A 17,007-nucleotide genomic window follows, 5' to 3' on the forward strand; every position below is an offset into this window, starting at 1 on the left:
ATTGATTGACACCCATCCCACAAACCTGATATCCTACCGATGCATCAACTAATCCATCCCTTAATTTGGTACCTGCAGGCATTTTTATTCATGGGGAACTTTCTAGCAGTTTTTTATTTTTATGATTAAATCCTCCTATTAAAGGGAAAATTTAAAAACAGACAACTTATACATGCAAGATTACCAATATGACCGTATCCAAATAGTATATGGGTGAAAGAGTCACTAAACAAAATTAATTACCAATACAGTAAGTATACTATTTTAGTCCAAAATGCCCCTCTATGCTCTTCCTCAATTTTTCACTCTCCGCGTACCACCACCACCACCACCATCACCCACCAGTCACCACCACCACCACCACCACTCACCGGCTACCACCACTCCAACACGGCATCGACCGCAAACCCTCCATTTCATCTCCCATACATATATACACATATACACACACACCCCCACAAATCTCCATCTTCATCATCTATATATATATACCAACCATCACCACCACCACCCCCACTGTCCATCACCACCACATCGACTATTTCTGTTGGCGTCCTTCCTCCCACCTCCAGGTCCGATTCCACAAATTCAGAGAGCACTCAAAGCTCACTGGCGACTTCGACGAGTCGTCTCTAGAGTTCCAGCGCAAGATCCTTGAACGGTCCGATCTAGGCGAAGGGACCTACCTCCTGCCGGCGATGCCGTTGATGGCCACTGCCAAAGAGGAGCTGGAGCCGGTCATATTCGGTGCCTTGGACAACCTGTTCAGCGCCACCTCTATGAAACCCCAAATGAATCCCCTTTACCAAATGCCAGTGCTCACAAGCCAAGCACGCCGAATCGGATGCCATTAATTGCACAACCCACCCAACCCCAAATTCACCTCCATCCCCACCGTCCACCACCACCAACCACAATTTCAACTCCATCCCCAGAAACGATCAGTAGACCAAGAGCATAACTCGTGACCTTCCAACGTCCAACAGTCCCAATGACTAGCAATCAATCCGGTGATGTGATGGGTTTGGGCTTGGGGTTGTAATTGGTATTTGGGTTTGTGAATGGGTCTTGTGGCTTGGGGTTTAGGGACTTTTTAGATTCTATTTAATGATTACAAACAAAACCCCAAGATTTCAGTTAGTGTTAATGTAGATTATTGGGTCAATTTGAAGATAGATGGAGCTAGGGTTTGGTTGGAAAATTTTATTGCAGAAAAGTGAGTTGGGGAAGAGAGCGCCTGATGAAGAATGCCGGAAAAGCCACCTGGATCACGGGCACCACCGCTTTCTGAAATTGAGGGGGAAAATCTGTCTCCTTTTTTTTTTTTTTTTTTTTTTTTTGAGAAAATGAAGATCTAGGTTTTATGATGATGATGATGATGATGTGGTGGTGGTTGTGGCGGTTGAGGTGTGATGATGCGGTGGTGGTGGTATATGTGGTGGTGGTGATATATATGTGTGTGTGTGTGTGTGCACATGCGCACCATTTATACAGAGAGAGAGGGTGAGGGTGAGGGTGATTGGTGATATATATATATATATGTATGCGTGTGTGTCTATAAATATATGTGTGTGTGTATGTATACACAGAGAGAGAGAGAGAGAGATGGTGGGGGTGATTGGTGGTCGGCAATGGTGGGTGGGTCCTTTGGTGGTCACTGGTGGGGGTGGAAATGGATGGTGGAGCCGTGATATTATTCCGTATTTTTGTCCTAATTTTATTCATACTTTGTCAAATACACAATTAGCTGTGTAGAGTTGTCATTTTTGTAAGATATTTTGTTAAAGTGGCACTTTTCATCCATTCTTTTTGGACTTGGTTGTATTTGTAACATATCCAAGTTGAGTTGTCACTTGTTAAATTTTCCCCCTATTAAATGAATTGTAATAAAAATTAAAAATAAAAAATGAAACACAAATATTATACAACAAATTATAGGTTTCTGAAGTGGAAAAATTATCCAAGTTGTCCTCATAATGCACAATATAGCATGTTCTTCCAATCTTTTAACTTCTAGATGCAAAGGAAAACCCACCTTTAGCCTCATAACAGCATCAACAGCCAGTTTTGCAAAATGCTCATTATCCTGCGAGAGAATTTTTGAACTCAAAGTAGTCATTGCAATCTTCATCAAGTCTGACTTGAATTTCTCTGCATTAACCCAAAACTGGAGCATTATTACTATCAAAACATAGGGAAAATTACAGATAATGGAAGCAGTTTTGACTGTAAGAAAATTTCATCCCGTTTGAAGCAGCCTCTTATCCACCGAAAATATCTGGTCCATATATTATCTTACAACTCTTGAACAGTATATACCAGGAATTTTATAAAGGTGAAAGAATGACAATACAAGATAAAACAAAAAATGACGAGAAATTTTTCAGAAGCTACAGATAAACTTTAACTATGGATATAAATCAGTGCTTTTTGATAATCAAAGTAGTAAACATTTACAATCAATACCTGCATCCTCTTTATTATCCATGACCTTCTGCAGTAAAGCACTGCGAGCACATTCTGCTGCCGTACGATAGCCTGAAGAAATAAAACATCATGATGAATTCCAACATCATACAAATTTCCAAAACTAATAAATAAAAGAAAAGGAAGTTTACCATCAGCCAACTCTTATGAAAAGACAAATTGAGCTCACGTTCATGAGAGAATTTTTCAAGAAAATAAAAAGAGAAGTTGATGTAAGAAATCATACGAGGAGAAATATATGTTTAGTATATGTTGTAAAAAATAAATATTATTGAAGAGAGAAACTGAACAAGAACAACACAAATATATTATACGGTTCAGTCACTAGGACTTACATCCACGACACACAAAGGCCAAAGGGCTACATCTCTTTCATTACGTTCTCTCTTAATATTATTTACAATGAGCACTACTATTTATAGGTGAAAGAATACAAGTGATAAATATGGAAAATACTTTGATGGAGGATTCCTAAAATCAATCCCATAAATCACTCTAATCAATATTCAACCATAAGCTAAAAAGAGAAGTTGATGATAAGAAATCATACGAGGAGAAATATATGTTTAGTATATGTTGTAAATAATAAAATATTAGTGAAGAGAGAAACTGAACAAGAAGAACACAGAGATATTATACAGTTCAGACGCTAGGACTTACATCCACGACACTCAAAGGCCAAAGGGCTACATCTCTTTCATTACGTTCTCTCTTAATATTATTTCCAATGAGCACTAATATTTATATGTGAAAGAATACAAGTGCTAAATATGGAAAATACTTTGATGGAGGATTCCTAAAATCAATCCCATAAATCACTCTAATCAATATTCTACCATAGGCAAAAATCCCCCCCACCTTCCTCGTTTCAAGTTGGTACACCTAGATTCTAACTCAAGTGTCCAAGTTAAAACTAGACACTTGAACGGAGGTGGGTGCCTTGGGCTGTCAGAAAGGGATGCAACGCCCAGGGAGGATGATTCCAGAGGTCTGACTGTGGAAGATGCTGATGGGGTGACGGTTTGTGTGGGAAGAAATATGAGGTTCAAAATTGGTAATGAAGCTGCTTCAGCTCTAGTGAAGGAGCTACATACTTATAAGGCGCTGAATAGACTGAACCGAATTTTGGATTTTGGTTCTGATGCAACTGGGGAGGACTTGGAAGGTAATTTAGGCACTCCTACTTGTACTGGAGTGGGTAGCACTGCTGATGAAGACAGAGGTAGGGATATAGAGGACAATGCGCTCTTTGACAGGGAGTTGGTTTCATGGGAGGAGGCTGAGGTCCTGGATTGTATTCAACCACTTTCTGAGATACGATAGGAGGGGAGTTGGAGGGGCTTTCGGAGGACAGTGGGGTGGATTGGGTAAAGGAGAATATTGATAGTGTGAGTAGTTTGTTGGGGATTTCCTTTGAGCCAAAGAAGAAGGAGGCTCATATGGTTTTACATTCAATTGCTGAGGGGAAGACTGGGGAGGAGAGGGGTAGCAGGAAACGGACAGTGAGTAAGGAAAAGAGGTTTGACTCTGTGGAGAGGGGGAAGGGAGGTTCGCAGCTTGTTTTCCGGTGTGAATTATGAGGGAAGTAATGGGGCTGGGAGGGAGGGGTCTTGAAAGGGGTAGAGGGAGAAGGAAAGGGGAAAGGATATCCATTTGTTCTTGATGAAGTGCAGAATTATTTCTTGGAATGTACGAGGACTCAATAACCCGGACAAAAGAAAAGTGGTAAAGATGGCTATGAAGAAGTGGGGGTGTGCATGTGGTTTGCTTACAGGAGACAAAGATGGCTTCCATGTCAGATTGGGTTGTGAGGAATTTTTTTTTTTTTTTTGGGGGGTGGGGGTTTATTGAGTGGGAGGTTTTAGATGCCTTAGGGACATCTGGGGGTATTCTGTTAATGTGGGATAGAAGATGGGTTTCAAAAACGGAGGTGAGGAGAGGGGGGGTTTTCTATTTCGTGTGCTTTTTCCATGGAAGAGGATGGGTTCTGTTGGATGTTTTCTGGTGTGTATGCCCAGTTGAGGATGGGGAGAAGCACATTTTGCGGGAGGAGTTAGGGGCAGTGAAGGATCAATAGTGTTTGCCCGCCGGGGGGGGGGGGGGTGGTCAACAAGAGGAAGATGGACATCGGGTATGGAGCAGTTTGGACATCGGGTATGGAGCAGTTTTCTGAGTTTATTGATGATTACCACCTGCATAATCTACCGCTGGAGGGAGCTAAGTTAAATTAGGGGAGTGGTAGAGAGTCTTCTACTTTGTCACGATTGGATCGTTTTCTTGTCTCGGGAGACTGGGAAGAGAAGTTTCCGGACGTGGTACAGGCAGCTTTGGCTAGACCGACATCTAATCATATTCCTGTGGCTTTAGACTGTGGTGTATTGAGGACAAGGAGTACTCCTTTTCATTTTGAAAATATGTGGTTACGGGCTAAGGATTTTCAGGGATGTGGTGAGGGCTTGGTGGGAGGGTATCAGGATGGATGGTAATTCGAGCTTTATTCTTGCGAAAAAGCTTTAAGGATTGAAACATGAGATTAAAAGGTGAATAAGGAGGTGTTTGGGAATTTGGAGTGGAGGAAGAATAGGGCCTTTACGGAGATTGTCAATTGATAGGTGGGAAGGTGTGGGTGGCATTGATGAGGGTCAGAAAAGTAGGAGGGATGCATGCCAGAAGGAGATTGCTTAGATTGCAGTGGCGGATGAAATCTCTTGGAGGCAGAAATCTAGAGCCATATAGCTTAAAGAACGTGATAAGAATACTAAGTTTTTCCATCGCCTTGCAAATGCCCATAAGAGAGGAAATCACATTGGGAGGATTATAATTGATAGTGAGGTTCTGGTTAGGGAGGAGGATCTCAAGGGCGAATCCAGGAATTGTTAATGGGGGGGCTAATATTAAACAATGGGGAATTTGGGATTAAAAGATTAAAGAGTTGGAAAATTTTAGAGGAAATAGGGTTAGACTTTAGAGGGAGAGAAGGAGTGAACTCTCTGATTTGTGCAAGATTAGGAATTTAGGACTGTGCTTGGGCTTAGTGATTGTTTAGGACTTGTTTGGCTTGGGCTTATTTGGTTGGGCCTTTGTTTTAAAATTGTAGCTTAGATATTGGGCTTGTTTGGATGGGTTAAAATTTGGGGCTAATACTACTACTAATTTTTTCTTTTTTAAAACATTGGGTTAAATATAACTATACTAAAAAAAAAAAAAAAAAAAAAATTTTAGGGGGGGGCTCAAGCCCACCCAAGCCCCCCCTTGGATCCGCCACTGGGAGGATGTATGCAAAGGAATTGTCGCTTTATCATGGTTTGCTTACGAAACCTTATTTATGGAGACCCCGGCTTGATGCTATGCACTTTGACGCCGTTTCTGAAATTAATAGAGATGGTTTGGAGATTCCGTTTTCTAAAGAGGAAGTGTTAAAGGCGCTAAGGAGTTGTAACGAGGACAAAGCTCCGAGGCCGGATGGTTTTACTATGAGATTTCTACTGGAGAGTTGGGTTGTGGTTAGGGGAGAGCTGATGGCTACGTTTCATACCTTCCATATTCAAGGGAGGCTTGAGAGTTCCTTGAATGCATCGTTCATTGCACTTATTCCAAAGAAGGGGGAGCTTCGGATGTTAAGGACTTTAGACCTATTATTAATAGCTAAAGTTCTAACATTAATGTTGAGGGGTGTTATGGATGATATCATTTCGGAGTATCAGAATGCATTTATAGGTGTGCGTCAGATTCTTGACTCAACTCTTATCGCTAGTGAATGTGTGGACACGAGGTAGTGTCCCAGGGGTCCTTTGTAAGCTTGATGTTGAGAAAGCTTATGATCATGTGAGCTGGAAGTTCTTGTTGTACTTGATGGAGAGAATGGGTTTTGGGGCTAAGTGGAGGAGTTGGATTGAGGCCTGCATATCTTCAGCCAGATTTTCGGTGATGGTTAATGGGTCTCCGACCGATTTTTTTTTGGTAGCTCGCGAGGTTTGTGCCAGGGGGATCCTTTGTCTCCTTTCTTGTTCATTATTGTTATGGAGGCTCTTAGTAGGTTGATGGGGAAGGCGGTTGAGTTGGGTTTTATTAAGGGATTTATGGTGGGTGGGGCTGTTGCTCATCATATGAAGATATCTCATTTATTGTTTGCGGATGACACGTTGGTGTTTTGTGAGGCTGATGTATCCCAGATGAGGTACCTGAGATTGGTGCTGATTTGTTTTCAGGCGGTTTCAGGCTTGAAAGTGAATGTACGGAAGAGTGCCTTGATTCCAGTGGGGGGAGTGCAGAATATTGGTGAGTTAGCTTCTGCGCTTGGCTATGGAATCAGTAGCTTTCCGATTACATACTTGGGGTTACCTTTGGGAGTTTCTTCAAGGGTTGTAGGTGTTTGGGATCCAGTAGTTGAGAGGATTCAGAGGAGAATTGCAAGGTGGAAGAAGTAGTACTTGTCGAAAGGTGGGAAGGTCACTCTTTTGAAAAGTACACTATCAAGTCTCCCTACTTATTTTTTATCCTTATTCCAGATTCCATCTGTGGTTGCTAGTTCGATTGAGAGGCTTCAGAGGAATTTTCTATGGGGTGGATTACAAGGAGAATTTAAATATCATCTTGTTCGTTGGGAGCAGGTTTGTAGGCCAATTCAGGCCGGAGGCCTAGGGATAAGGAGGTTGGTGCCATTTAAGAGGCCACATCCTTGGTAAGTGGTTGTGGAGATTTGAAGTGGAACGTCATAGGTTGTGGAGAAGGGTTATTTTGTGCCGGTTTGGGGAAGAAACTGCGCCCGCGCGCGATTTGGGGGGGGGGGGGGGGGGGCCTCTTGTTTGGTAAGGATTCCTGCTCGTGTCGGAGTTTGGAAATCCATTAGGAAAGGATGGAATGAGTTCTCCAAACACATCAGATTCAGAGTTCAGGATAGTAAGGATGTGAGGTTTAGGGAGGATCTTTGGTGTGGTGATTGTACCCTTGCTTGTTCATTTCCCAAATTGCTTAGGATTGTTGTTGATAGGCATGCCTCGGTTGCTGATTGCTATTGGCTTGATAGCGGGAGGTTGACTTGGGATGTGCGGTTTGTGCGAGCATTTCAAGATTGGGAGTTGGATGACATTTGTGGGTTGTTAGATTGTTTGTATCGGCATGAGATCCGTGGCGGAGATAAAGATTCGCTTGTTTGGGTGCCTGCTTCTCTGGGAATGTTTGAAGCGAGATCATTTTTCCGATGCCTCTCAAATACTATGGGGATTACGTTTCCGTGGAAAACTGTGTGGAGATCTAAGGCGCCGCTCAAAGTGGCGTTCTTTACTTGGACAGTGGTGTGGGGCAAGATCTTGACACTTGATAATTTGAGGAGGCGAAGATAAATCAGAGTTAACTGGTGTTGTATGTGTAAGTGCAATGGGGAATCAGTGGATCATCTTCCTCTGCATTGTCCAGTGGCTTTGGACTGTTAGTGTCGTGGGTTATGCCTTGATCTACAAAAGGATTGATGGAGGCTTGGAGAGGGTGCCATGTGGGAGGTCATGCTCGTGGGTTTTGGAGGATGGCGCCCTTGTGTTTATGGTGGTGTTTGTGGAGGGAGCAGAATAATAGATCCTTTGAAGGAAAGGAATCCTTGATTGCTGTTCTTAAATCAGATTTTATTACATCTTTATGTTTTTTTTTTGGGTGGGGGGGAGGTAGGCTTTGTTCCTCCCTGGAGGAGATGATTGATTTTATTTCTTCTTTGGGACCATAGGATCCCTTTGTTGTTTTTGGGACACGTTCCCCTTTTGAACGTTTTTTGAATGAATTTGCTTAATTATCAAAAAAAAAACAAAAAAGTTAAAACTATATATGAAGTTGTTGGGAGTCTAAGATGAGTTGATCTGGAGTTCCCAGATGAGTTGGTCCGAAGATCCGGGACGAGACGAGACGAGTTGTTTCGAAGTTCTAAGATGAGTTGATCCGAAAATCCGAGATTAGTAGAGTATAAAGTAGGGTATGGTAACCCTGCTCTGATACCATGTTGTAAAAAATAAAATATAAGTGGAGAAAAATTGAACGAGAACACAAAAATATTACATGGTCCAACCACTAGGACTTACATCTACGACAAACAAAGTCCAAAGGGCTACATCTCTTTCCATTACATTCTCTCTTAATATTAGTTACCATAAGCACCACTATATATAGGTGTGATTTTGTGGCCCAAATTTGGTCCCAAGGAAAAATTTTGACCCGTTTTTGCTCATGGGTCGTGGACCCTAATTAGTCTTTTGTAGCCCAATATATAAGGGTGCTTAAGGTTTGGAGTGGTGTAAGAGAGAGACTCTAAAATTCGTAAAGAAATAGAGTGGGACTGAAAACTTGTAATCTCCGATTTTAGACATAGTGAAGACTTTCGCCGGATCTCAACCGTGGACGTAGGTTGTTGCCGAACCACGTATAAATATTTGTGTTCTTTGTGTGGTGTGTTACCATTTCTATCGTGATTCTTGATTTTATCTTGAGTTTGTTGCGTTTGTCATAACAATAGGTAACAGAATACAAGTGATAAAATGGAAAATACATTGATGGAAGATTCCTAAAATCAATCCCATAAATCACTCTAATCAATATTCTACCAATGGCTAAAATCACTTGTATGATACTCTCGTGTTAATATTCTGTCAAGGAGTAATTTAAGGTTTTTTTTTTTTTTTTTTTTTGATAAGTGAAAAATATGCCATTAATTGTACAAGGAGTAATTTAAGGTTTAGAATGATATTCTCCAACAGTATACATCAGAATCCAATACCCTACAAATTTTTAGCATGCATATGCGTTGCTAGACCTTTTGCCATTCACTTGCCACTAAGCTCTGCCATCCTTTGAAGGTCAACGTGAGCTGAATTTGAAACTCAAAACTGAAGCCAGACTGACACTTAGAAACAGGTCTTAATCCGAAGCTACATTCATTTCTAGTTTCAGTTTGGCTTTTAGATTTACGTTTCATTTTAGGGTTTCAATATGGGTTTAAGTTTTGGTTCCAGTGGTACTGCTGCTTATTAATAGCATACAGATCAAGAAACATGGGGATATCTTAGCAAAGATGTTGACACCCAATATGAGTTTAGTTAGGAGAAAGAAGCTACTATTGATGTAAAATAAAATGTGCCCGGTCATGAGTAATCTAATTCATCTTTGAAGTCAACGTAAGGGCAGGCACAGACCCAATATAGGCCCAGTGGGGGCAATTGCCCCCACTGAAATATTTCCTTTTTTTTTTTTTTTTTACTTACTAATTTTGTTTTTTTATTTTTATACCTATAAAATTTAAATTTTGCCCCCCCTGAATTTATAGAAAAACTTCACTATTACCCCCACAATATTTTTTTTGTTAAAAGCAGCCCCCACTCACATACTTTTTTGGGACCGTCCCTGCGTAAGGAGGAAAAAAATAGTGCCAAAAGGGGTAAGAAAAAAGTAAATTTGGATATTATTAGACTACATTCACCGACCAATAGAAAAGGTATCAACAAGGAACATTTAAATAAAGTATCAATTCACTGTTTTAAGCCAAAAAAAAAACAAAATGAATCTATTAGAAAAAAGAACTACTTACACATGCAACCAAACAGTACATGCATCAACTATAGATGGAATAATTCCTTGCTGACAAAAGTAAAACCCCGGGAAAAGATAGTAAGAATCTTGAATAAACCTGAAATTATTGTCATTGGATGGATGTTTGTTGCTACCAACTTGTCTGCCTCCCTTAAAAGCTCCCCAGCCAAAACAACAACAGAAGTTGTCCCATCACCCACTTCATCATCTTGAACTTTTGAAATGTCTGGGCATTATTGAGTCAAGGATGAGCGTCAAATGATATATTGCAACTATGTGTCACAGCAGCATCGCAGGCATAATCAACATTCCTGCCGCTAATTGTTGACTATATTTTTTATTTTTCAGTGTATATACCACACAACATTTTGTGAAAAATAGATCTATAAGCATGTACAAGTTTCGTAAGCAACGCCAAAATTTTCACAGATCAAAATAATCAAAAGCCACACACAAAGAGGCATAAGAAAAACAAAAAGAGAAGCATTTTAAAGGATACCGACAAGGACTTTAGCGGCTGGGTTATCAATGGAGGGACTTTAAGATGGTGGCACCATCATTTGTTACAATAACACTTCCTCTGCCAGTTGATTGTAAAATCTTATCCTATGAAGAAATTACATTAACGAGCAGATGATTAAGTCAAATTACGAGAGGCAGGTCCCTAAATTGCAGTATATTCCTATTTTTCAACACACTGATACAAAATAAAATTACCATTCCCTTGGGCCCTAAGGTTGTCTTCACCAAGTCAGCGATTGCCATTGCTCCAATAAATGATGCCTAAAGCAAAAACAAAAAAGAAAAATATTCATTCACTAATAAGAAATCAATATAGGAATTGGAGTTCCATTAAAAAATAAATTAATAATAATAAGTTTAAGCATTGTTAAGAGAAACCATGCAACACTACGGGAAAAAATGGCTTTCTTAGTGGTTAAGCTGTTGTTTTAGCCTTTTTTTGTATCAAAGAGCTTTACCTCTTGTTCCTATTTTGCTGCTTTGTTGGTAATAAAATGCTGCTTAGGGGGGTAAAAAAAAAAAGAACACTACGGAAAACATAACCAACAGTGTGCTTTCAATACATGTGGTTTGACTAAGGCTATGTAAAGACCAAAAAAAATTATATTATACAATACATTTATGTATATACCTTGAGATATTTAATTTAAACTTAGATTTAAATGGGATAAACCTCATCCTATTTAGCTGTTATACCCTGCAACCCCACGATAAAGTTTTATAATTATGTTATTCAATAGATATATAAATGAAAATTTATATTATATTAGCCGTGTCCACGCTATGTTTGTATCCTACTTTTTTGGAATTTAACATTTCGATGTATCCTTATCGGGTTGTGTCGGTGTTCCGTGTCCATGTCCATACTTCTTAGTGTAATGACGTAAGTCACGTAATATGGACATATAATAAGTTGTTAGGTTCTTTTATATATATATATATATATATATATATATATATATATATATATATCAAAGAGATTGGCTGAGTGGAAGAAGCAATATATGTCTGCCGGGGGGGGGGGTTTATCTATGTTCCAAATTCCATGCTCTGTTACTGAAAGGATCGAAAAGATCCAAAGGGATTTCCTTTGGCGCGTAAGGGGCGAAGAGTTTAAGTATCATCTCGTTAGATGAGAGCAAGTTTGCACACCCATGAAGTTGGGTGGTCTGGGAATCCGGAGGTAGGTTCCCTTTAATCAAGCTCTCTTGGGCAAATGGTTATGGAGATTCGGTACGGAAAGGGATCGCCCTTGGAGAAGGCTTGTTTCATGTCATTTTGGAGAGGAGAGTGGCGGCTGGTCTACTCGTCCAGTCTCTATTGCGGGAGGAGTCGGTGTGTGGAAATTCATTCGGAAGGGCTGGAATGTTCTGTCTTCCCACATCAGATTCAAAGTTCGTGATGGAATGTGTTCAATTTTGGGAGGATTTATGGTGCGATGACCAGTCATTATCTTGTACCTTTCCCAAATTGTACAGTATCGCAGTTGATACACATGCTTGCGTAGCTGACTGTTATCGGCTTGATGGTATTGGAATTACGTGAGACGTGCACTTTCGGCATTCTTTTCAGGATTGGGAGATGGACGAGGTATGTGTTCTCTTGGATTTTTTGTATCGGCAGAAGGCAGTTGGCAGAGGTAGTGATGATCTTACGTGGGTCCCCTCTTCCCAAGGTCGATTCAAAGTATGGTCCATGTTTCTATGCCTCTCCAACTTTGATGGCATTGATTTTCCATTGAAGACCATATGGCGTTCTAAGGCTCCACCTAGAGTGGCATTCTTTGTATGGACTGCTGTATGAGGCAAGATCCTAACGATTGACAATTTGAGAAAGTGTTAATTGGTGCTGTCTTTGCAAACGGAGATGGTGAGTCAGTGGATCATATCCTCCTGCATTATCCCGTGACGCACGACTGCTGGAACCTTATACTCGGCTTATTTAGTATGCTTTGGGTAATGCCCCGATCTTCTAAGGGACTGATTAATGCATGGAGGGGATGTCGTGTGAGAAGCAGTGTACGCGACTATTGGAAGATAGTTTCACATTGCGTGTGGTGGTGCATTTGAAAGGAGAGGAATAGTAGAATGTTCGAAGGGAAGCGACGCTAAAACTTCATATTATTCGCTCTCTTTTTAGTTATGTGAAGAGGAGTTCCTGCTCCTCTTCTAATGAATTAATCATTTTTTTGGATTCTTTGTGTCCTTAGATCCCGGTTCCACTTTTGTGTAAGGGACGCGTTCCCCTTTTGAACGCCTTTTATTCATTTATTACTTATCTCTCTCTCTCTCTCTCTCTCTCTCTATATATATATATATATATATATATCATCAAGAATGGTGCTTAATTGTAACATGGATGGATGGCAAAATAAAGCACGCCCTAAAAATGAATATTGGAAAAGTTGTCCTTGAAATTGAATATGGGGTGATAGGCTCTCTCATTAGAAAGAGATCATTACAAAGAGCTTAATAGATAAACAAGATTCATGTAACAAACCACAAGTAGTTGGAAAAATACTTTATTAAGTTGAGTTGAACTTTGAACTAAACTAACAATTGTTGTATGCAATTCGTACACATGGTGCTTTAATAAAGTATCATCATGATTATATTATATATTAGATGGAAACCATGTTAAATGGACTCTACAAGAATTTGTCTTAAAAGATGTGTGAAGTATTGCATATGGACTCTTCTTTTATTTTCTATTTGACTATAGAAAATAAAAAATAGAATATTAAATAATTGAACATTATTTAGCGCAAACCCACATCCGTAGCACATATGTAACATAGGATGGTGTAGACGCATATATCAATCGTTTACTTAAAATATGCATTTATCATTACAAGCCTGAACTGAAACACTCACCATTCTAGCCCACTCACCCTTTTCCTCAGTAGCTTCATCTTTAAAAAGTTTGCTGACCTGAGACAGTTGACAATTCAAATACATAAGAGGCATAAAAAAGAAAGAGATACAACCTGGTGACTTGAAGCATAATCAGTTAATTCATGGAAAAAAAAAAAAGCATAATCAGTTTCTGACATACCGCCATTAATAAGAAAGAAAGAAGATCAAGCTGGAATCCAAATGCACGGATGACTTATTATCTGAAAGAAACAAGGAAGAAAGTGATGTAGTATTAAAAAATAAAAAGAATTCAGAACATCTTAAGCCAACAACAATCCAACGGGGAATTTTTTTTTTACCCGATAAGTCGGATATCAGGAATTTTGGATGTGATTTTCAACTAGTTTTCAATTTGCTAAGGGTAGAACAAAGAAATTCTAGAGAAATTGAATCTCATGCTCAAAAATCTTTCGAAATTGCAATGGATACCAGGACAATCAATGAAAATAACGCAATATTCAACAAAAACTTGCTGTAATTAAGTCTTGTATTCAGCACAGATAAGCAATAATTCTATAATAACGGTCTTATAGCAATTCTTGGAAAAAGAACCAATACTCTTATCTTGCAATGCTTTTTTTTTTCCGTTCTTTTTTTTAAAAAAATAGGTAAATTTTATAGACAATAGGTTATGAAAGTTTAGCCAGAACAATTTCACCCATTTGAATGCTATCGAAATTAGCATTGATTCTGCAACAAAAGGCCGCTTTGTACAAAAGACAATGAAATAAAAACTGTTCTCCAATTTGATAGAATCTCACCGAAAATAAACATATAAAAGCAAATGCAAGTCCAAAAATCAAAGCCCTTACAAACGAACTTAAAAACCCCTAAAGTCGAATCGGAAGGAGAAAGAGGCATGAATCGCGGACCTTAAATAAATAAAACAAAAACACAGGCTGCTTCAGAAGTATCCATCCAAAAAGCAAAGACCCAAAGAACCCTAAAATGCTTAGCTAAACGCCGAAAACGATTGATTGATTTTAACTTGAGTTGTACATGCAAATATATATACATATGTATGAAAATGTACGCTAGAAATAGTGAAGCATTACCTGGTGGTCCTGATCAGAGAGAGTAAAGAGAGAGAGAGCGGCGAGTTGAAGTAGTTTTATACCTACTAGAGTTTCTTCCAGGTGCTAGAGGTTATCTGAGGAGTGAATATATTTAGTGTTTGTCGTGGTTATCAAACTCCATGAACCCATCTATACCCAACCGTTGGATATTTTCTACATAGCGCCAATCAAAAACATAAGCCGCGCATCTGACGGTTAAATTTGTGATTCGGTGGGCCAGACGCAGGTGAGTTGGGATTGTTGGAAATTACACTCTGCACCGTCTGGACCGTGTAAATTGTGTCATACACGCGCTGGCGCGATAATTAATGGTTCGATGCACACAATGTACAATGGGTACAAGAAAAAAAATTTTGAATTTTTGGACGAAGAATACTGGAGAGGGCAAACCAGAAATTTTAAATATATATATATATATATATGCTAGAAAATAGGTATGGAAAAATAAATAAATAGATAAAAATGAATGAGAGTTCTACCATTACAAATTCTTTTTTTTTTTTCTTTTTTTTTTTAAACTCCAACAAGAACTATAACGATCAAAGGAGAACAATAAAGTCCAGAAAAAGAGCATTTAACAACCACTGGGACCATATGCTCCACTCCACATTACCACACTCAGCAATTAAAGCCTTCTTACTCACCAAGTGAGCAACAACATTACCATTTCTCGAAACCCAAACAAGGGAAGACCTGGGCATTCCAAAAGAAAAGAAGAGATATCCTTAAACACCACCATGAGAGCTTCAGCGGAGGGTTTGAGGCGGATCACGGATTGGCAATCGCCTTCAACCACAACATTGTGGTAGCCTCAATCCCGGAGAAGAAGGAAAGATGCCCGCAACACCAAGGCCTCGGCCAAAACAGCATTGCCAACATTCAAAAAGAAAAGAGAGGCGATCTTGACTGGATGACCCAAGTGATTCCGGAGAATCAATCCCCCCCACCCCCCTGGGACTTGGATATGGAATTAAAGGCAGCATTGAAGTTGAGTTTGTGATATCCCTCCTCTAGGACCTTCCACACCTCCAAAGGAGATGTAAGAGTAGGACATGGCAAAGAGCACAAACTATTTTGACGTGAAACTTCCTGGAACTCATTAAAGGATGTGAGAGCCTTCTGAACCACCGCCAAAGGATCACTACTGGCGTTGTTAAACACAACAGCATTTCTGTTTTTCCATAAGGACCAACAAATAAACGCCGCTAAACCGATACACTGATTAAACCCATCCACCAAAAGCCAGTTCTCACACATATCAAACCACCGCTTTTGCCATAAGGTGGGCTGGGAACAAGAGAAATCCATTCTTAAAGGGCACAGTTTCCACACTTTGCACGCAAACGGGCAAGTGCAAAGTAAATGATCAATAGTCTCATCATGAGAACCACAAATATAGCAACACCAAAACTTATACGCCCCCCGTTTGAAGAGCTGCGAATTAACTAGGATACGTTCATGCGGACATTGCCAGACAAAAAGTTGAATCTTCCTGAAAGCACGGATATGCCACACAGCTTTCCACAAACCACTATCCATGGCATCAAAACTACAACCTTCAGCAAGAGGGGGGGAAGGAGGATTAAGAATAGAAATAGCAACATGATACGTGCTTTTGATCGAGAAAAGGCCGTCCTTAGAAAAACCCCAAACCTTACAATCAACCCCTCCGCGAACACTCAAAGGGATTTTGAGAATAAGCTTGCAATCCCGTTGATTGAAGAACTGAGAAACAAGGGATATATTCCATTGATGGGTAAAATGAATAATAAGATCCGCCACTGAGGAAAATTTAGCCCGAAGTTGCTTAGATGAAACAGCTGAATTGATAGGATCAAGGAGCCAATTATCTTTCCAACAATTGATTAATGAGCCATCGCCAATGCACCATCTCAAGCTTTTCCTAATAACTTCCTATGTAAAAAGGATACTTTTCCAAACCCAAGAGGCACTAGACTTATACGACGCATCCACAAAATCACAATGCTTGAGATACTTCTGTTTAAAATATTTGTACAACAGGGAATCATCGCCAGATTCCATATGCCACGCCATCTTAGCGAGAAAAGCCAAGTTAAATGCTTCCACATTTTTAAAACCAATACCACCAGCCCCCTTGGATTTGTAGAGATTATCCTAGCCGAGCTAATGAATTTTGTTGGATTTGTCCTCGCCGCTCCACCAAAAATTAGTGAATTTACTTGTTAAAGACTGACAATTAGTTTTCGGAAGCTTAAAACAATGCATGGAATAAGTGGGAAGAGCGGAAAACACTGCTTCACCATGACCTCACGCCCCACTTTGGATAGCAAATTACCTTTTAGAGCCTCAGTTTTGGAAGAGACTCGATTAGATAGAAAATTAAAAGTTGCGACTTTAGATTGCCCAATAAAAGATTGAAGACCCATATACTTGTTTGCCCAATCCACATTGCGAATGCC

At 39.8% G+C, this 17,007-nt stretch overlaps 1 protein-coding gene and 1 pseudogene across 1 annotated transcript; both read right to left on the reverse strand.

The window, feature by feature from the left end:
- LOC132279484 (T-complex protein 1 subunit beta-like) overlaps positions 1-14,458 on the reverse strand; it is a 24,082-nt pseudogene extending 9,624 nt beyond the window's left edge.
- Positions 14,459-15,499: 1,041 nt separating this feature from the next.
- On the reverse strand, positions 15,500-16,621 carry LOC132277385 (uncharacterized). Its single transcript, XM_059779245.1, has 2 exons — positions 16,498-16,621; positions 15,500-16,386 (listed from the first exon to the last, which is right to left on the reverse strand). The coding sequence occupies exons 1-2, from the start codon at positions 16,619-16,621 to the stop codon at positions 15,500-15,502; spliced, it is 1,011 nt and encodes a 336-aa protein (XP_059635228.1).
- Between the last annotated feature and the right edge of the window lie 386 nt (positions 16,622-17,007).

The sequence above is a fragment of the Cornus florida genome, unplaced genomic scaffold (assembly GCF_030987335.1).
Source record: "Cornus florida cultivar Cherokee Brave unplaced genomic scaffold, ASM3098733v1 CherokeeBrave_3.0.0_Hap2_Chr10, whole genome shotgun sequence".
Classification (NCBI taxonomy): Eukaryota; Viridiplantae; Streptophyta; class Magnoliopsida; order Cornales; family Cornaceae; genus Cornus; species Cornus florida.